The following is a 22,076-nucleotide window of genomic DNA, read 5'->3' as shown; positions in this document are numbered from 1 at the left end:
TCAATATTTGCTCCAGTCAGCAGAATTGTGGCTTGCAGCACTGCATGCAAGAGCAGGACTGCACACGCTCTCTAATCCTGGTGGGTTTGCGCTTCCTTAAAGCCACACAGAAACCATTAGCTCTCTTGTTTAAGATTGTGAAATATATTTGCCTAGTTCTAGAGAAGGTGAATCATCAGTAGCTCTTGATTTGCCACAGCAGCTTGACATGTTGCCCTCTGAGTTCTTCTGCTGCAAACTTTAAGCAACAGAGCTGATTATGTATGACACTTCTGGTGAAAACTATCAGATATGAAAGAAATGTAGTATCATGTCTTACAAAGAAAGTAAGCTTGTGGAAACGCACGTTGTGCCTTTTAATAACAAGTTGGGTTTTCCGTCCTTCCCCTCCCTCAAATGAATAGGTTAGTCTCCCTCATTTTGAAGATCAGAAGCTCAAGCACATCCCTCGTGCTCTGCTTGGAAATGTATGAGTTTTGGGGGAAAAAAAAGAAAGAAAATATATATATGTCACAAACAGAAACAAATTTTGCAGACATAAGATTACATTTGAAATAGGGAAAGCATTTTGAATCAATTAATTTCCATCTGCCTGAAAAAGCTTATCTGAAGTGAAACATATCCAGAACAAAATCCTGTGATTTCTAAGTCATCTGAAGGGACACAATGAGCTTCTCTCTGAAGATCATCTTTCAGTTTGACCTTTAAGTTCAAAGCAGGCAAACACGAGCAGTCTAACTAAAAAAGAACAACAACAAAAAAAAATCAAAGACCTGATAGAAAGAAATTATCTCAGCCCTCTGCAATATAGTTGCTGGATTCTTCCACCATATCCATTCCCATAAGCGAGAAATTTCTGCACACTCGCAGTCAAACAGTGTGATGAATAGGAGGCTTAACAGAAACAAGTCTCCTAAGTATCTGAGTAACTCGTAAAATTTAATTTACCATTTTTAATTGTTTGCATTTACAGCTCAAAAAGTATCTAAACATTCAACAGAACCTACATTTAGAAACACAAAATGTCGCATTCAAGCCAGGATTCAGCTTGAGATATATGATGTTTCTCCCCGTGTGTTTCATGCATGCCATCTGCCCGACCTCCTGCAAATGCAAGTCGTCAACGCAATTAGGAGCTGAGGAAGCTGTGCAGCAGATGGACCAGGAGGTGTGCTTCAGGACTTGCCCAAGCATTCTCCAAAGCCAGCACACAGTTGATCAATAATCATGGAATACCAGAAATTAGACACATATAAAGGCCCCTAACCTTAGGCATCTTACTCTAAGTGAATCCTGTTTCAAGAGTTTATGCTCTAATAAGAGAATTAACAACCTAGTAACAGAAATGACAGATAACATGAATTTAAGTCACACAGCCAGTTTCTCAATTTTTCCTCAGCACCAATACTCACATATTTTAACAACAGTATTACAGTTGTATACATAAAGCACTGCATTTAGATAAATTATGACAGAAACTCAAAGAAACAAAGACTATTTTCACTTATGTACTTGGGCTCTTCATGAATCAAATTTTTAAGGCCTAACCAAATATAAATTGGAAAAATCAAGCCACCCAATATTTTGCAACAGTTGAGCTCTCCCTCTGTTATACAAGCATTCTGTTCTTCCTACTTCAGATACAACACAGCTTTTTACACCTACATGCAAAGTTTAATTCTAGAGTTACTCTATCTTCAGTTCACGATTCCATTCCCAGAACAACAGTATTTTCAATCACCATTTCATGTCATAAGACAGGGATTTGTATGCAGTAGCTCTAGTCCATTTAGTTAAGAAGAAAAATGTCTTTTTCCTTTTTAGCTAAACATACATTTTAATACATAAATAAACATAAAAAAATATATAGTTGTGAACACCCAGCTCAAAAGCTATTTCACCACAAAGTGCGGGCATAGCGGAAAAATAATTTCAAACGAGGAATGAAGGCAACTATTAAAGCTTGACAGACAATGAATGTTTCATGAAATACATAAGCACATCCGTGTCCAAAGATGCTAACAGAAATGGAGCATCCCTATCCCAGATTTTTAAATACAGTTTGTGGAAACTTTAAGAACTGGGGAACAAACACAGAAATAAAATCTCAAAATATCAGACTGTATTGGAAGAAAGGTACAAGAACAGAAGATTTTTCTTAAACCCTTGATATCAAGCCTGCATTTTGCTTTCATGAGTGGCCAACAGCATATGCTTAAGTAAATGCAGACTATAAAAGCAGGGCAAGAATGCTGCAATAGTTCCCTCCTACCAGCATTTAGCCATCTGTGGCTTACACTCTTCCTGCACAGAGACTGTTCCTGCAGGTTTGACAACCCTTGTTAAATTTTCATTTAATCATTTTTCAAACAATTTTAACTTTTGGTATGAATGTAACTACAAGCTGCTGGAAAGAGCATTTTTTTGCTTTACTTTAATAAGCTGGGTTCTTTACAGGATCTCTGGATCTACACTATGAGAAATTACAATCAATTATTCTCTTTTCATGTCTATACCACTTGCAATCTTACAAACTTTATATGCATCTTTCTCATTTTTCCCCTCCACGGAGCAAGCAGCATAGTCTGTTTGGTCACCTCTGGAAACCATTCCACCCTTGCTGACTTCCAATGCATCATTTCTAAGACCACTGTGTCTCAGGAGCAGCAGAGAGCAGAACTGCACATGGAACACATGATATCTTTGTAAAGTGGTGTAACAGTTCAATTTTTTTTCTCTATTGTTTTCATATTTGTCTTTTTGACAAAGGAATCAATATTCTGACTGAATCATTCACAGTAATTCAAATGCCACACACCCCACCACCACAGATAAAAGTCTGTAAGAGTCCATGCTTGTGCAATTTAGACCAGTTTCCTCCTCCACTCATATGGGTCAGTTTGCCTTTAACAACACTCCACTCTGGTGGAGTGGCCATTTCATGTGGTCAGTACGGCACAGCTGCTGGCTTTAGCAGGTTGTTTGTACTCTGTTAAGTATTTTCTTTTGTCACCTCACCATTCACCCCAAAACACCACAAACCTCTAGAGAACTGAAATACTTCTCTGCAGAAAAAGCAGTACATGTAATCCTTGACAGCTAAGTACCTTAAGAAACCTTGGGTAAGCAACCTGGCTGAGGTTTACTGTAAAACTGGCTTACATCACACTTACCTATACACATATCAACTCTGCCTTGCAGATTTGGGATGGCAAGTTTCCCCTCTGCAAAATTTGCACCGATTCTGCCTCACCACAGTACACACACCCATTCTGTTCTCCACCAGCTTTATTCTTTGCTACAATTCAGATTTGCAAGGCTGAAGTTCTCAAGATTTCTTCATCCCTTATACCCTTGGCACTTTTTTTAAAAGAAAAAAACCCCAAAACACTGACTCTAGTCTCCCATTCCTTTACTGGTAACCCATGAAATTTAAAACTTATTAAATTCAAGCTCCATTAAACAGTTCAGCAATTTCAGATTTTAGACCCTTTAAAAACTCCTAATACTAACACGGTAATAGGAACTTTAGTTTAAACTTCAAATTGGGATTTTTTTTTTTCTGATTTGTTCCTTTTAATTCCTCTGTGGGAAACTTCTTCAGCTTCCATAAACAACAGAAAAATGAATTATATATTTTGGCCTTCTTCAGTATCTTTATATTCCCCAAATACTTTTGAGATACTATTATAATTTACAAGTGCAGATATGGGTGTGCTTTCTTTGCTATTTGTTCACACCTGCTTTATCACAAACTTTTCATGAGCTTTTATCGATACCTGATATACACGAACTGTTAACAAACACGTGACAAAAATCAGCTCTAAGCATTTTGGTCCTTTCAAAATGTCCTCAACCTTGTATTACTCCTTTTGAAATAAAATATGGACTTCAGTGAGTTCTTTTCAGGATAGCTATGAAGCTGAATTTGAGACTATGTTTGAGCACATAATGATGAGAATGCTATTACAGAGAATGCTATCAGTTCTTCAATTGCTGCATCTTAAACCAATTCCTGTGTACTGCTCAAGAAGGACTCAAGACCTGTTCAATACATCTTAACTGAATGTTACCTGTCAATGCAGCTGAATTTATTTACCTACCATGACTAAGCTTTCTATCAAGTACAGCAAATTAAACATTCATACCTACATAATCAATGCTCTGTAATTAAGACTTTTCCACAAATTATCCCTACTCATTCCTGCCCTGTTAAGACAGCATCCACACCTTAAAACTACTGATACTTTCTCGGTTGACCATTTTTAAAGACTTCTGGCATTCACATACTAGCAAGCATACATTTCTTTTTGACGTAGTTACCTATTGATGAAACTATTTCTTGACACTTCTCTGTTATTTTCTACTATGCTCTATTTGCCCATTTGCTTGGTTGGTGACAACCTAAGACTGAAATAAATGTTTTACTAATGCTTTGTATTTATTCTGGCAAGGACAGGCTGCTGCTGCAGAACAAGACTGGCATTATGTTTTTCAGTCTTGTTTCTTGATCATTTGGCAGTACAAACAAAAGCTACACATCCCCTCTTCACACAGCCCACCTCTTCAGTAACATTTTGTCATGTAACATGATCCTTCAAACATTCCTGTTTTTTTCTTTAAAAATTATTTTTCAGGAGTAAGCACACATGCATAGCAGTGATGATGCATCCTTATTCCATATATTTTTGAAGTATAACCACAAATTACTATTAAATACAAGTTTCACAGTTTACTCAGGGTAAGAAAAGTAATTACACCTCTGCTGTGCCCTCCACAAACACAAGCATACAACACATTAAATAGGTGTAGTATACATACAGAACATACTCATGGAATAAAAGAAATCCTGGCATATGATTATTCTAAGCCAGCCACACGAGCATATTTATCTCAAAGTAGGTATTTATTTTAGCAGTTAGAATATTTTTAATAAAATCCGGAGTTAAAACTGATCAAACTATGGGTAGTAACCCTCCCCACATCCTGCAAAAAGCATGAACATTTATGCTTTTTGATTATCTTCCTTATGAAAGGAACAAGCATTTGCTGTAACATTTTCAATGTCTATGAGGTTTCATTCACCTTTCTGTCAAGCAATCAGAACTCTGATTTGTCAAAGACAAGACACAACCAAGGACAGTAAGATCCTGTGCAGTGTTAAGTTCTAAGAACAGCTAGAATCAATTTAAAAGATCCCTTTGTAATATGAGGAAAAATCTACACTTCATTTTTAACCTCCATCCTTGCTGTAGATGAGTACATTTTTTTTTTCCCATTTGTAAATGGGTAGTTTAAAAGGCAATTTAAAAGTTGGAAATTACTAAGTTTTGTTTCAGACTTAAATACAGGATACTTCTAAGTCCATAATATCTTGAAAAATGGCAAAAAACCCCCAACATACTCCCATTAAGTAGCCTACTCACTACAGTAACTTCAAAAGCAACAAAACACATGACACTGCAAGACTCTTATCCATTTCAAGTACTAAAACTTTAAAGGTCACATGTAAGTCTATACATGAATTATACTACTAATTACAAGAGCATTAAGCCACCTCTCTCCTGCTGTAGCTCTGAATTGTAAGACAATCATTATCTTTTCCAGCTACTAGAAGATAGGCAGACCACAATTTAATGCGTGTCTATAAAATTCATCAAGCTATATTTAACAGTGGAAAAAGAAAGGATAACAAAGAAGTATGGACTTAAGTTTATTTTCATGTCTACGGTATGCCCCTCAAAAAGGTTACAACCATATTAAATTGGTAATTTTCACCCACATAAAAGTTTGTATTTGTAATAGAAAGCTCAAACTTTAAATCTGAAGTCCTGATGTGAGATGTTTCAAATGAAGCTTTCAAGGTGATCACTAAAGTCCTGATTTCTCCATTAAATTCTGATATAGAAAGCAGTTGAGACTAAGATTCTTGAAAGAACAAAAGAAGTAATAATATGAGTACTGAAGTACTTTGAAACCTCCACTGTGGCTGCTTTCAATACAGCACATATGCATTAGATTATTAATACAATGAAACATTAATTCTCCCTGTTCCTTTATTTACATCCATGAAATTTTTTGAGAAAAGTTTAGACCACATAAATTAAGAAAACTACTCATCTGACAACTATTCTTTCTTTTCTCATATGCCAATAAGAAGACAAGTGGAAGGCTACTTACAAAGATCACCACTACACAATATTGTTAACTCCATCCATGCTGCAAACTGTGCTACTAAGTGCTTCTTTTACCACTGCTTACCAAAGTGTGAAGAATTTAAGGCATTCACTTCCATATTTACTGGATCCACTGGATCCATAGTTCATAATAAACTAATACGAAAAACTTTATTTGCATTGACTACACAAATTCTTCTTTTTAACAATAGAATTTCTATTTAACAGTAAGTACTTATACTTTCTACTGCACTGAGATTGTGCCTCTTCTACTCGTTCTTTAAGAGCATTTTAGGACACACGGCTAAATAAAAGCTGTTATAAACAACAACAGCCAGTCAAAGAACCTGTCACCTGCCTCAAGTTCATCACTGAAACCCTGGACAGCAACCAGGCAGCTTCTGCTTTCATGTGATAAGGCGGTGAACAAGGATAAAATGGTCCAAGTACTGCTTTTCCTTCAATATAAAAGACCGTTAATAATTTGAACGCAGATTTGGTTTTGAGCAAGACTCAGGGATGGAGGTCAAACTTAGCTCCTCTTGTCTTCTTTTCTGCACGTAAGATACAAACCTGAAGCTTCTCTGAACATTGTTGACCACCACAATCTGTTTTACCCACGTCGTTAGGTACAATTTTAAAGAAAACTAGTTCTCTTTACAGCAAAATTTCTAGGCATTCGAGATCTATTTATATGCATAATTATGCACACATAATCACACAAAATAAAGTGTCATGTCTTAAATCGCAAGTGGAAAACATCTAAGTGTCTCATTTCACTGCAGGTGAAGAAAATTTTAATCATACTTCTCAGACACTTAGACGGTCTTTATCCAGCTTTCAAACTTTCATGCAAATGCAGCAGCTGTCCTATTCCAATAATTTTACTTAAGGTTATAAAGCTCTGTTTCCATCTCAAAATAATGAAACCAGAGGTTCATTTACTCCTATCCACTTCCCCATACACCACACAGAATCCAGTACAGCATTCTTGCAAACATCACAGTCATTAGCCAAATGAAGCAAGCCAAGTTAAGGTTGCATTTTCCAGCTTTCCTGAGTTGCAGAAAAAACCCCAGTGATTTCATGCCAGCTGCTCAGTCCATGCAACAGTAACACCCAGACCTTTCTACACACTGTTAGCACCTGCAACGTCACTTGCCAGGCGTGCAGAGGTGTTAGTTTTACATGCAACAGAACCATACTTTTGAAATAAATATCTTCATTTGAAAGGGCACTCCCATTAGTTTATGCTTACAACCTGCATCAAAAGTACACTGTTTCGTGCAAATATCTGTGTTAATTTTTAGCACATTACTAAAATTAAAACATGATGGGAAGCTACCCAAGAAATTACACCAGTGGCACATTACTTATTTTTAATTTACAGATTTGAAACTCTGAGAGCATACCTCATACTATTCAAGCCCTGTAGTATAAAATGCTATTTAACATCTTCAGTAAACCTCAATATTTTTATCTCAATTTCAAAGTCTAAAAATATCTCCTCCCTAGTATCTCTCAAACTGCAAAGCTGCACAGTGCAATATTGAAGCATGCTGGTCATTCAAACATTCCTAACAACTAACTGCAATGCTAACTGACACTCAGGAGTCACAAATGTACTTCAAGACGAAAAAAAAAAAAGCAGTAAAACACTCCTGTATCCAACACTGGCTAAAATCTCTTGACATGAAATATTTACAAACCTAATTACATTTTTATTTCTAAATGAAAAGAAGGAATAACATTACAAAATCTGTTAAGATTAGAACAGCAAGTGCTAAAGACAGTACGTGCAGAATTTGTATTATTAATGGATCACCTTTTTAAAATCTATCTCCCTTTGTGTTTGAGTAGACAGAAAAGAGAGTTTGAATAAACCCATTTCTCTTAACAGTATTTTCAATTATCTTTAAAATATAACTCTTTTGACATAAGAAAAGCATGAAATGAAGAAGACCGAAGAGCACAGGAGAGCAGACATGACCCATTTGAACAAAAACAAGTATTAAATAGCATAACGTCAATAACCATGCAACCTGGTACTCCATGGGTATACATGATAGATAGAGTACCAGGAATGGAGGGAGAGGAAAGAAATGAAACATTCTGAACTAAAATCACTTCAAAAGAGAAAAAAAAAATGTCCAGATCAATCATGATCTAAATGTCTTATTAAAAGACACTCTTGGTTTTGGAAATAATTTAGTTCTGCTATTAAAGCATGCATACAGTTCTAAAAGAAAAAGCTTGGATAAAAGACAAAAAAACCACCCATGCATGACAAAACAGCTATAAGCTGTATCGGGTAGAGTTAGTATAATCTCCACATTCCCTACCCAAGCTTCCACATTGCTCTTGACTACAGCATCGTACTAAGAGCTCAGCATCCTCAAGGCTTCAAGTTCTTTTAAGAACTCCAGCTTCCCAACTGAAATCTCATCATCTACTAATACATCTGCACTAAAAATAAAATTTAAAACTTTAAATGAAAGAAAAACAGCCAACAACACCGAGTCCAGAAACCCCTGAAGGAAACCAAGCAAAATCTCCAACACCAAGAAGAATTCCTAAAAGCTAAGACCACGTGTGGACTGGAAAGATGCAACATGAAAAAGGGGAAGGGGAACAAAACTAAAACCAAACCAAAACAAACAAAAATCCCACACCAAATTTGTCAATATTTATCAATTCAAATGAAATTTTATCAAGTCTTTTTTTAACAGTTTGGCAATTTTCACTGTTACTCATCACATAAAATTAAGAACTGAAGAATGTAGGATTTACAGAAGACTAAAATGTGCTGAAAAACTTAAAACTGTAGAGGGCCTGCCTTTTTTTTTTTTAATCTTTCTCAATACTTTGTTGACTATCAATTTTGTATCAGTCACTCCACCTCTTTGCCTGGGATCAACATTAGGCCAATACACAAGAAATTACGTAGCTCATTTCTATTCATACTTGTGACAATGCTGGCACACTAGCCCATGTCTTCCAGTCCTTTGGAATTGTCTTGGCATCCTATGATTGATTAGAAATCAACAAGAGAATTGTGCCAGATATTTCAAACTCTCTGGTCTTCACAGGCCTATTTTTAGCATCTCTTTACATCTATGCTCAAAATGGAGAGTTATCATATAACAAGTATCATCTATGCCTTATCCCTCAAAACAGATTTTTATTTAACATTTCCCTGTGTTCCATGAAGGTATCTATAAAATATATAGGCTAGGTGTTGTTTATTTGATTTGAGGTTTTGTTTATTTTCTTAATTTTAGATTCTGACATTAGATGTTTTTCATAGAAACACCACATACCATTTGTTCAATTATCCTTGTACAATACTGTCTTTCTATGAAGTCCCACAGAAGCATTTTAGGTTTTCCCTGATTGTTTGGAGACTTTTTGTATGTATGTGATTTTTCTTAAAGGTCTGGTTGGCCTAAGAGTAACCTATAGTTTCTTTTAGTATTTACTTATGGAAATGAACTACAAGTTAACTAAGCTACACATAGAATACTTCTTGGTCTGTATGCATTCGACTAACACAGCTATAACACAGTATTTTTGGCTTTCAGACACACACAATAAAGTTCTGCCTTCTTTAACAGATAGAAATTATCAAACCTCTTACTCAACTCTGTTTGCTTGGTACCTCCCCTCCTTTCTTGAATTCTGCAGAGCTGTGTTTCCCAAGTCCCTTCAGCCTATGATGCTCTACTGACAGTAGCTGTCTTTCCTAGATCAAAGTATTTTCTTCCTGCAAACCATGAATTTACACGTCACACAGGAAAGCTTTCATCTGGATGCAGAAAACATGAAACTCCTTTTCCCTGCCCACTCAATTCACCAATTTAGGGCTGGCTGTTACAGAATTGAATGAGAGTCATGTACAAGTTCGCTGGTCTCACTTCCTCACTGCGTTTGTTTAAAGTGCAAACTAATCAACAACCTGATAAAAGTATCAACACTAATAAAAAACCCAAACTGACAGCTGGGTGCCCCCCAAAAAGACAAGCCTTCCTCATCTAGCTCTTTGTAAGTCTGTGATTTCAGCCAGGATGTTTGCCAGGAACAGGGAAGAGAGACTGACTAGAATACCACTGGCTGATGCTCCCTCTCTATAAATACCCATGTGACAATCCCTCCTGAAAACTACAGAGGTGAACATATTTAACAAGGTATCAAAATACTATCTCAATACTAGTTGTTCTCTGAAGGATTCCAGAAGAGGTCTGGAATGTTCACCTGATGTCAACAGTCAAGCTAATTTTTTTTTCAACTACATGTGAAGAAGACTCACAAGAATGGACACTGTTGACATCCTGAATGAATGACACAGTGGTTAACTGGAGACAAGAACTTAAAGAAGAAGAAATTAAAAGATGACAATTACAGTAGTAATACACTGTAAGTGTGCTGAAAGAAAAATGAGCTAGAACAAAACCCCATAAAACAGCAAAGATAGTTCTTAGAAGAAATAGATGCATTCTGGTCACAAGGTAACAACTTCTCATTTTAAGCTTCAACATTCCAGTTAGGGCTCTAAAATATGCAGCAGAACAGAGGTATTTAAAAGCTGTCCTGTGTCACAAAGATATGTTGAAGTCTTTCAAAATTAAAATTTAAAAGATAGTGAAAATCAGTGTTAAAATTCAAAATATCAAAGGCTTTAACTGAACACGTATTTTAGGATGAAGTCAAAATTACACCTGAAAGAAACACCATTTTTTTCTTCCAAGACAAAAACCACATATTTGATACTCATTATCCATTAACATTTTTACAACCCAGATACAATCCATCTTGTTTTCTACAAATGCGTTCTTACATGCACGCTGCCAACCATCCCCTTTCTCAAAGAAGCTCATCAGCATTACCATTCTGCATAGCCAAGATCTGATTGCATTTTAAACAATAAAAATTCCCACTATACAGAACTTTTCTTAAATTAGCCCCATAAATTCTACATAAACAGCACCTTACACATGAAATGCAGAAGACAACCTGGAAAGCAGTTTATGGGGCCACCCAAACTTACTGTTACCAAGTCAAGTTTTAAATCCTTGCAAAAGTAGATGAGACTGAAAGCCTGCCAGTTAAACCCTAAGCTTAGCAAAGCAAGCAAGAGGAGGGAATGGCAGCTGCAACTTTTAGGTTTTTTTTTTTTTTAAATATACATCTTGGGGTTTACTAGCAAGAAGTGTCCATTTATCCTCCTTGCTTACTTAAAGATAAATGTTTCAGAAGAACAATTACAACCAGAAAATAAATTTTCTATGGACAATAGTGACATATATTGTGAAAACACATGCCCTTAGCACATGCAGACAACAGACAGTGGTACAGATCTCTTCGTATTCAGCAAAGACATCAAAATTTCTGACCTTTGGATTCTAAAAAAGCACAACTAGTTCTCATGAAAGATGGAAGGCAGCCTACCAAGAGCATTACTACCCAAATTACACTCATCCTCAACTTCCCAAGTAAAATTAATTTCAGTGCAGTAACATGATAATGGTTTTCAAAATGCATTTTTACCTGTCCATCATAGTTTAAGAAGGCATTTTCCAATGCACCCAGCATTTCCAACACATAGATGCACTTCAGTACTGATTGTTAACCTAACTTATTCTAATATACATGATCATATGTATATGTGAGGGACACAAGAAGATGAAACTAGGATCTAGTAAAAGGGTAAATAGACAGAAACACGTATGTAGGTGAGACTTTCCCAGGTCATTTACAAATCTGTGCAGGTAAGGATGTAGATGAATCTTCCCACCTCTGAGTAAATTCTACTCCAAATGTTACCTGTTTTCACAAAACCTAAGATCCACTGCTTAATTATATCCTGCTGCCTCATTTTCCTACACATGCACGTAATGGCAGCACAAACTGAATGGAGCTGTTACTTTCACACTGCATGAGACCTACATCATCCAGTAGGATCATTGCATGACAGACTAAAATAACCCAAGGAGCAGTAAAGAACCTTTTAAAACTAAGTTCCAGGCCTCTTCAGTTGGTAGTTCCAAGAACTCCAAGTAGCACTTGCACACTTTTCTTTGAAGCACATACCAGGTACATATCCACATCATTTTACATTACTTGAAGTTTGGAGTTTTATGGAAGAATTGTTTCACTCCCAATTTGTAGTTGAATTAGCAGCTTTTATACAAGCAGGGGATTATGGTTTGCTTAGCCTGGTCCTATGAAATCACCTTTCCAGGCAGATAAACCCACACTCCAAATTCTGACACAAAGCACTAGCAAGTTTTGTTCAGTCTACTAAAAACTTTATGTTCAGATGAGGATCTTTTGCCCCCCCAAACCTTTCATGGATTATGCAAATACAGTGTGTTTACAGTAAAGTTTCCTATACTGTAATATGGTTGAAAACCAATACAGAAACAGCAGTGGAGGTAACTCACTGGAAAGCAGCTTTTAAATCTAATCCTGCTGACAGCTTGCTGCCTAATGCTTTCTGCAAGTGGACAATTTTAAGGATAAACTCATTCCTTACAAAGATTAAGAGCTGTTGCTATGCAAATAAACAATATGAAGTTCTAAATTAGCTCTATTACATTAAATGACTAAAGAAATGTTGTTTTCTACACAGAGAGAATATCTTTCAGAAAGGACAACATTACACAAAAAAAACCACATTAAACTCAGAGTCCACTGTTCTGTATTAACCCAGACACAACCTGGTGAATCATCAAACACGGGATACTACAAGTATCAGGCTTAATTCCATCCCTGTTAAAAAGCCAAAGAACATCTATAATTCAGGTTGCAATACTTAATTCATATTTTGCTTTCTTATCTTCTAATCGACTACAAAAATGGTCATACTAGAAGAATCTCATCTTAACACCTGCTCAGAGGTCAGACTGTCACAGTAACATACACCAGGAATGTTGCAGGCTTTTTTTTTCCTAAGAATTTGCAAACCAAAAATAAACAATGTATAATCTTAACAGAATTAAGTGCAACAGCACAGATTTATAAAAAAATATACAGAGATTAAAAATAACAAAAGGATATTACTAAAGATTCTTTAAAAAAAAGATTCTTAAAATAAAATATTCTTAAATATTCAGTCTAAAAAGTAGAGCTGCGATTTGTTTGCCTCTTGTACAGGAATACCATATTTCTGGTCAGTGCTTGCTTGTTTCTCAAATACTTTAATAGCATCTTATACAGTCAATGTAAATAGTGGATTTAGGGAAAAAAAGAAAGTATTTCAAAAAATGAAATAAAAAAGAGCCTGGATTAGTAACAACTACTAGTTAGAATATCTGACAGACTACTAATAAGCAACATTTTACTACAGACATGCAATTGGGAAAAAAAAAGACCTTAATGGCTGAGTTTTGTATCAATCAGATAATTTCCGTGAAGACCAATCAACTAAATATTCAGACTGAAAAAAAAGGTGTTGATTTGAAGATGTGTAGTTACTGCCATCGTTTCTCAAAGCTATCTTTTTATTTAACAACCACTAAAAGAAATAAAACTGTGAAGTCAGACTTTGCCAGATTTAACACCAAATTGAATTTAACTCTAAATTACTATTTTACTAATGTTTTATCATTAATGTTGTTGCTTTCCAAAATAAAGCAACTTCTCAGGAATAAAAAGTCTGTACTCCTTGCTTAAGGTGGCAAAGAAGTGTCCAGTTGAAGAGGAGTCTCCAACAGATGAGCAGCTAGATGGACAGAGCACAACATGTGCATCCTACTTCTAAAACTATGAAATGCTATGAAAATCTCAGCTCAGCTTTCACAACCAGTTGCCCCACATGTGAAATAAGGATGATACCTACTTTTCTCTGAAAAGATTTTTATAGCTAGACATGAGCACTACTCTATTCAAGAGTTACATATTGCCACTTCTGAATTAGGAGTCTATCACACACAAAACCAGACAATGGACCACACTACATTTACAATCACCAGCTATATTTTGTTATGCCACAACTGAAAAAAGTTTATTTCAGTAAGACTCTGTTAATTAAGATCATGTCTGATATTTTTCAAGTTCATTAAGCCCTCCTATATATTTAGGTAATACACACAATCTTCTATGTCTTCTTTTCTGCTTCAATGGCTTTTATATCCACATCGCATCGTTTTCCTATTAAGGCCCCAATCACATGATCAGATCCATAGGAAAAGGTTTCAATGAAGCTGTAGGATAGAAATCACTGGGATGTGTGCTTGGGGGTCTCAGTTTACAAGACATCAGATGCAGGCTGTACAGTCTACAGGGCTTTTTTATAATCTGTGTAAAACACTGGATGGAGCTATGCTTGGGGGGATCTGGATGATACTTAAGACAGACCAAGCTACTGAAATAAAGTACAGCAGAAACACAAGATTAATATCTATGTCTAATTCTACAGATGACATGCAGGCTGGATATAAATTTAGTTTAACAATAAAAAAATCAAATGTTTCTCTATTGTATTTCTAACTTGAATGCACAGTCTCATGTCAATGGAATGGCCAAAGGACTACCAGTTTAATCCCATCTGCATAAATCATAAGGCTATTGTTGTCACTATTCTAGTGACAAGTGAAAAATGTAAGGGAAAAACTCTTTCTGATCAATTTTAATTTTTAAGAAATAAATAGTTGAACTACGGTTATTTCTGCCCTCGATCTGTCTGTCTTTTACAGACAAAGAAAACAAGAAGAGGATTGTTCTTTTTTGGTTGTGTTTTTTTTTTAAGTACTATAAAAGACAAATTAATAGAATGACAAAAAAACCAGCATGAAATTACTTATATTCATTTTTAAAACAAGCAAGTTGCAGCTTCACGTTATCTCTTCAAACAAATCCATTTAAACAAACATTATTCCTGTACAAAGTCAAGATAATTATCTCCAAGCCCAGAAACAATTACACCAGAAAGGGAGGGGCATAATCCATTTATGTATTATTTAAATAAACCAGGTCTTTCTCCAGAAGTCTTTCAGTAATATGTCCATATTTTGCCACACAGGTTCAAGCCCTGCCTGTAATCATCATGTCAGAACTGTGAAGCCCAAGCTGTCCTTTTACGCTGCCTGTTATTGGATGTGTACATGTGCTTTGTACTATCCAGCACTGGTACTTCCCTCATGCTCCCAGACAAGGTGGTGCTGACACAGCTGCACTACAAACCCGACACCCCTCCTTCGGCCCGAGGCAGGCAAACGTTCCCACTTCTTGGGAATCCAACAACACGGGGGGTTGGACTAGATGATCTCCAGAAGTCCCTTCAAACCCCAACAATTATGTGATCTTCCATGGCCGCTCCAGCTCTGACATGCACGAAGGAAACCCCCTTCCCCATCAGCTGTTTCTCCATCAGGAACTACTCGGTTAAGGCTCTCCTTGGCACATTTCCCGGACCATCCTCTCCCTCTCTAGCCTTCCTTCCGGCTGCGAAGGGCCACCAGGTGGCCTGGTATCATTGTCTCTGCTCTTTGCCACCCCCGCTTCCTCACCCGTCCCTCCTCCCCCACCGCTGCCTGTCACCTGCTCCCCCCCCGCCGGCCGTCTGCTTCCAGGTCAGCTCAGCTCAGCTCCCTCTCTGCCTATTCATCCTGCGAGCGGGGAGGAGGAGGAGGAGGAGGAGAAGGAGGAGGACCCGCCGGGCTCCGCAGCGCCCTCGCCGCCCGCTGTCAGCGCGGGGCCCTGTGCGGAAGGACCGCTCCCGGCGATGCTCGCCCGCAGCCCAGAGCACACACACACACACACCGCCGGAGGCCCGTGGGGCTCTGCAGCACGACCCAGACCTGTGCCACGGCTCAGCCCGCAGCCTCACTTCCCCCGACCCTTGCCCGCCGGGCAGCCCCTCTGCCTCGTCCCCCCAGAGGATCCACAGCCCCCCCGCAACACAAACACGCTCAGGCAAAGAGGCCCCCGGAGCGCGCCCCGACCTCTGGCCGCCCCTTCCTTTCCCGCCCGGGCTGCGCCTCACCTAAGGCCACCTCGCAGGCTTTGCGCAGCTGGGAGTGATGCGCCTTCTTCACCTCCTTGTCGGCCAGGATCTTCTCCAGGGCCCGGGTCAGAAACATGTTTTTCGTCTTCTTCCCTTCATACATGGGCGCGATCAAGCCGTGAGGAGGAGGCGGAGGGTGGGGTGAGGAACAGAGAGCAGGGCACCGGCCGCTCCCGCCGGGAGCGCTGCCAAGGGCCGCGGCGGGCACGAGGGAAGGGCTCCCTCGGAGGGCGTCCCGACGCCCGCTCGGCGGCTCCCCCGGGGGAGGCTGGAGTGGGCCCGGGCAGCGCCGACAGCCAAACCCCGCGGCTGAGGGAGGACGAAGCCTTCTCCTCCCTTCTCCTCCCCCGCCCCTGCTGCGTGTGTGCGCGGACGGCGCCCGTCAGTCCCCGAGCCGCCCCCGGCCCGCGCCCGCCTCCATCAGCACCGGCGGCAGCAGCAGCGGCGGCGGCCGCAGCAGCAACAACCTGCTCTCGCCATGTTGGAAGGAAGCGACGTCAGGGCCGCAGCCGGAGCGGGAGGAAGCGGCGGCCGTGTCCCGGGAGGGAGGGCGGGCGGAGGGAAGCGAGAGGGCGGGGGGCACTCGCCTTCTGCCCGCCCCGCGGCCGCGCTACAGGTGGAGCAGATCTGCGGGAGGCAGTGGAGAGGGCGGCACGGGGATGGCTGCTGCCACCTGGGAGCTGGATGAGGAGGAGGGGCAGGACTTCCCTTCCGGGCCACCAGCGCTAGGAGGAGGGGGAGAAAGAGGAGGAGGAGGAAGAAGGTTCCCCCGGGATGCGCCACCTTCCCCTGAAGGGCGGACTCCTCCGGGGTGGGGCAAATGGGCTCCCTCGGAGAGGAGCTGTCGTCCTTCCCCGGCCGCCGCCTCCCGTGACAAGAAGCGCCCAGAGCTCCGGCTCCCGGGGGCAGCGAGCGGGGAGCAGCCCCCGCCCCCGCTGGAGGGAGGAGCGCCTTGGGTTGCGGGGCGCGTCCGGGCTTCCCGGGGCGCTCGTTCAGCCTCCCCCGGCTCGCAGGGTTTGGGCTTTGCCTTCGCCTCGTCCTCGTGCTGTGGCTGCCTGCCCGCACCCGTCCTCGGCCGAGGATGAGCGCTGCACCTGCGGGTTCGCGTGGTGCCCTTTTCTTATCGCCTGCATCCTCTGCATTTAAAATGCTGTCATCCGGCGTTTTTTCCCATTGCACGTGCACTAGGAATAGAAAGCAAAAAAAAAAAAAAACAAACAACAACAAAACACCAAAACAACAACAAACCCTTCACTTACAAGTAAACAGTGCCTTTTGTGATTTGTTACTTTAATAAATCGTTGGAAATTTTTGTAAAATTATGGGGAGGATGTTGTTATATTTTGTTTTGGGTGTTTTTTTGCTTGCGTTCTTTGGCCCTTTTCCCTCCCAGAGAGTGAAAGGGTAATCTCCTCATGCTTGGTTCGGAGCCAAGAAAAGCTCAGATCGAAGCTGGCTAGCTGCAAAACCATCATAAGAGCCAGCTTTTGCACTCAGAGGTGGTACACCAGTATTTAAAAGTAGAATTTGGCACTAAGTGAAGCCAGCTCTGGTTTGGAAAATTTTTACCTGATTAAAAAAAAATAATTGGAAATGGAAGGACAGAATTCTACATGTACCTTTTAGTCAGAGTGGGACAAGGCTATAGCATCAGTGTGCAGAAAGCAGAGATGGTTGTGGAAGCCGGAGGCCATCTCTGACCTTGGAGAACAGAGAGCCAGCACGCAGAAAAAAGGTTATCCCCAACTAACTTTCCCAGTCTGTTCTCTATTCCTGTGGTCCTGCTGCATCAGTCAGAAACACAGCCTTCCAAAGTTAGTCCCAATCCCTTCCTTATCGAGAATTTGAGATAGTCTGTCCAGGCTGTCATGCCTCCATGCTAAGGCCTTTGTGAGCAAATCAGCCAGTTCATTTGAGCACCTGTTTCTTGGTCTATATTGGAGCAGTTGTAGCTGCATTAGTAAAGGTACAGTAATCCCAGCCTCCTAATGAAGAAGCAGCTAATGTTGCCCAGTGTGGCTTTAACCAGTTTCCTAAATGAAAAATTACTTGTGTCAAAATGACTTGTTGCCTCGTAGGTACCTATATTTGGACTTTTTAAGGAATACCCTGGCACAGGGAACTCTGCTAAAGCTATAGCTGAATGGTAGGCCCGAATGTTATAGCAAAACGCTTGTTCTGCTGAAATTACTTGATTTCTACCAGTGGCTTTTTCTGGTCACTGTCAGAACCCTCAGGCTATTTTACTGCCAAATGATAACAATATGGAAAATATTAAGAGGAAAATATGTGAATTTAGCATTATAACAGTTTTGTGAGAGAATTAGAAGTCATATCACTAAGCACATTGATTCCTGAAAAAAAAATACGCAAGTTTTTAAAATTACCATGTTCAGATTGCGTTGGTTTATTCAAAATACTGTGTCTTCAGCAGCACAATTGCTAAGCATAATGGAATTATTTCTACTAATTTATTTAGCAAAAACATTTTGCCTGTTGGTTAAATATCAAATTTTTTTTAAGTACATATGCAAGTTCAGAAATGCAGATGTCAAAATAACTGGTCTTTCAAAGCTGTGCACTAGTGACTACGTGGCAGGAGTAAGAATTTCCTTGGAATTCTTGCTGGTAGTTTTGCACAAACCACTTGAGTCTAAATTTCCTTAGCCAAGTCTGAGCTTGCAAGTGTTATTTAGTAAATGGAGTTTGCTATTGATTTTCACAGTCTATTTAGCAGAAATAGACTTGCAATATCATGAAGACAATGGGTATCTATACATAAGGAGCACTGAGCAGTTATCTGTTTTGTTCATATTAATGTCTGTTTTCATGTTCTGTACATAAGGTAGTTTTACATGTAAAATATGTTTTAGTTGAGCGTACAAAATTGCTGCTGAAGCATCAAACTACTGGAGAAAAAGACCTGCCAAAAAGAGACTCAGTTTCATGTCTACAAATCCTGCTCTAATATGAATAGATTAAACCGCTTGTTTTGGTTTGGGTATTTTTTAATGTGGTTTGAATCTTCAATTTCTATTCTCAGGTTCAAACAACTGCTGCTCTGTTGACTCAGTTTATAGCTTGGCACAGCTGGATATCTACATGCTAATCACAAGGTGACCACTATCCAAACCTCACAGCAGTGTGGAGCTCGTACTGAAGGACTGTGTCTGAAATTGCACAGGAAGATCTTACAAATCCCCTGTCCAGTAGGTCAACATCCAATTTCCTTCCAAGAGTTGAGTCAATAAGGATGGAAATCACAGGGCAACTATGATATAAGCATTGGAGATAAAAAGACAGTCCCATGTTCTCATTTAGAGCCAAGATACGAATGATGATCAGCTTGACTGCTGGGTCCCAATGCTTTGAATAGTCATTTGTTGTGATAGCTCGATGTACTAGGTGAGTCAGGTATTAAAATAATGTTTGGTCAATTATAAGAAAAATCATTGGTATTCAAGGAAGCATTTTGAGGGCAGATTTTGTTACAGAGACTTATAGGCCATAAGGAACATGTTTAACTCTTTGCTGATTACTTTAAAAGCTAGTGGTTTATGTCTAGTGAAAGGAGAATAAGAAAACTCAAGAGAAAGAAAAGGTAAAGATTTAGAATATTTATCTTACATGCATTCCTAACTAAAAATAGAATTATAGAATCATTCGATTCTATAGAAACAACCTTTAAGATCATTGAGTCCAACTGTAAACCCAGCACTGCTGAGTCCATTACTAAACTGTCCCTAAGTGCCACATTTTAAATAAATACAGATCTTTGCTTTACTAGTAATTGACATCAGTAAATGTCTGACCCAAGGACTGTAATCCTCATAGCTGCAGAGATCCCTGTTCAGTTGCTGGTCAAGTTCTGAAGGTGTGGAAAAGGACTGGTAATTGTTTTTTCTGCTGAAACCACTAAGTGTGCTGGGAGTATGTGTGAAATATTATAGTTGTCCAATCAAACCTGAGAAATGTTTTGTGGCCAACGAAAAAGAAACATGTTGGTGTGCATGTGCTAAAGCACAAAAGTATTACTGATTTTTGGAACCTTTACATTTAAACATAGAGCAGCACGAGAGAAAAATTGTATTTGAGAAACACTGCGAAAATTATTGTCTAGTACATTTTTATTTACAAGTTAATTGGAATATTCCAAAAGCCATTTATATTGTTTCATATATTTAAACTGTGGGTGTTAGATACTTGTTTAGTAAAAAACTGTAGAGAACTTTCCATGTGAGAGGGAACAATTAGCACCTGCTTCTGATGGGTTTATGTACCACAATTGTATGTAGTGCTTGTCTGAAAATGCTGAAAAACTAGGACTTTTAAGCCTTTGCTTAAAAGTCACATGGGCAGTAAAAGGGTATAGTAAAAGTGCAGTCTCATGCTTGAAACAATCTGATGATTTTCAGCTGTTCAGCCTCCCAAAGGGAACTCTTTCACCTATATGAGCTCTCACCCCCTTTATTGTGTTGGTCCAGTTGTGCAACTGTGCAATCTGTGGTCCAGCCAAAAATCAGCCTTATAAGAAAGTTAGTTTTCAGTGGGATCAGTGAATTGATCAGACTTATCTGCATATTCAGTGAATCTTACAGAAGAAAGGGAGTGGGGAATGTGGGTGATGAGGAGGGCTGGTCTGCTGCTCATGGTGGTACTGTCTTCTTAAATCATGTTGGTGATCTTTGAAACAGCACAGTAGTGTTAGACTGTGATCACTTTAAGCTAGAATGAGACAGAATTACCACTAAAGGATGCAATCCTTCCTACTCCTACCTGTATGTTTCTTGCTTCCTCGGTCGTTGTCAGCATTTGCATTACATGTTGTGAAATATGTGATGAATTATATTCAGAATGTAATTAAATTAAAATTAACCTGACAAGAAACAGACTATTTTTTAATCCAGATATATTCCGTATCCTGATTCATCAGGCAACCTCACAGATGTTTGTGTTAGCTCAAGTGTGAGGATAACACAAGAACAGGAACAAGAAAATGGGTAAGAGGAGGGCAGGTTAGCTTTTCTTTTTTGCGACAGTATCGGTTTATGTCAACTTTAAGCATTGTTTAAACTACTACTTTTAATATAAATTTTCTTGAGTATTTCCATTGTGCAAGAGACCACTCAGCCCTGTCTCTGTGTGTAACCCCATATATAGGTGGGATGGGTCAATAGGACCAGTGTATCCATGCCAGTGTATGTGAACCTTTAATTGTGGTGGCTCAGTTGCCACCTTCTTTAGTTGCAGAATAGTGCTTTGCATCTGTTCCTGTTCTGTTTTCGTGCACCAGATGCAGATAATCAGTGCGTGATGGATCAGAGTCCAGATGGATTTGACAGATGGGAACCTGGAACAGGAGAGAAGCTGTGATTATATTCTGCAACTGCAGGCACCTTGGTGGAGAAGGTTCTAAGTCTCTTACTGAAAGCATAAGATTTAACAGGTCTGCTGGTGATGCTTGGTGACGTAATACTGAGGTACAAAAGAGGCATTTCTCTCTGTCCCTTTGTGGACTCCTAGATATGTCACCCTAGTAAAAATAAGTGAACCGTAATTCAGAATATTCACTGTATTCATTATGCAAAGGAGCGCAATCTGTCAACCAAACTGCAAGAGATACACTCACCATAAATGTACTTTAATATTTTTAGTGGGGTTCTTTGTTGTTGTTTTTTTGTTTGTTTTTTTTACATAAATTCAGGAGCAGAATATAAGAAGTCAGTTGGTTCATAGAGTGAATATTCTTACAGGATGCAGTATATCCAATGCTGCACTGAAAGAACAAAAAAGCGAATTTCTATTAGCAGACGGAATATGCATCAGTAGGTAATTCCTAGGTTGGTTCCACCAAACATTTGTATGAAAGCATATGACACCCTGGAGTGACTGGTAAC

General features: G+C 39.3%; 1 protein-coding gene across 2 annotated transcripts in view; it reads right to left on the bottom strand.

The window, feature by feature from the left end:
- Nucleotides 1–16,746, bottom strand: part of ARFGEF1 (ADP ribosylation factor guanine nucleotide exchange factor 1) — a 90,340-nt gene extending 73,594 nt beyond the window's left edge. The window contains exon 1 of one of the 2 annotated variants that reach the window (XM_027699228.1): nt 16,159–16,746. In XM_027699228.1, the coding sequence (XP_027555029.1) occupies nt 16,159–16,282 (124 nt within the window). In that variant the 5' untranslated portion in view covers nt 16,283–16,746. The remainder of the gene's footprint in view (nt 1–16,158) is intronic. The other variant, XM_027699137.1, reaches the window with a different exon arrangement.
- Between the last annotated feature and the right edge of the window lie 5,330 nt (nt 16,747–22,076).

Source organism: Neopelma chrysocephalum, unplaced genomic scaffold, assembly GCF_003984885.1.
Source record: "Neopelma chrysocephalum unplaced genomic scaffold, ASM398488v2 Primary Assembly neopelma1_22, whole genome shotgun sequence".
Taxonomy (NCBI): domain Eukaryota; kingdom Metazoa; phylum Chordata; class Aves; order Passeriformes; family Pipridae; genus Neopelma; species Neopelma chrysocephalum.
Note: the sequence above shows the minus strand (reverse complement) of the source record. Positions and strands in the feature narration are given on the sequence as shown.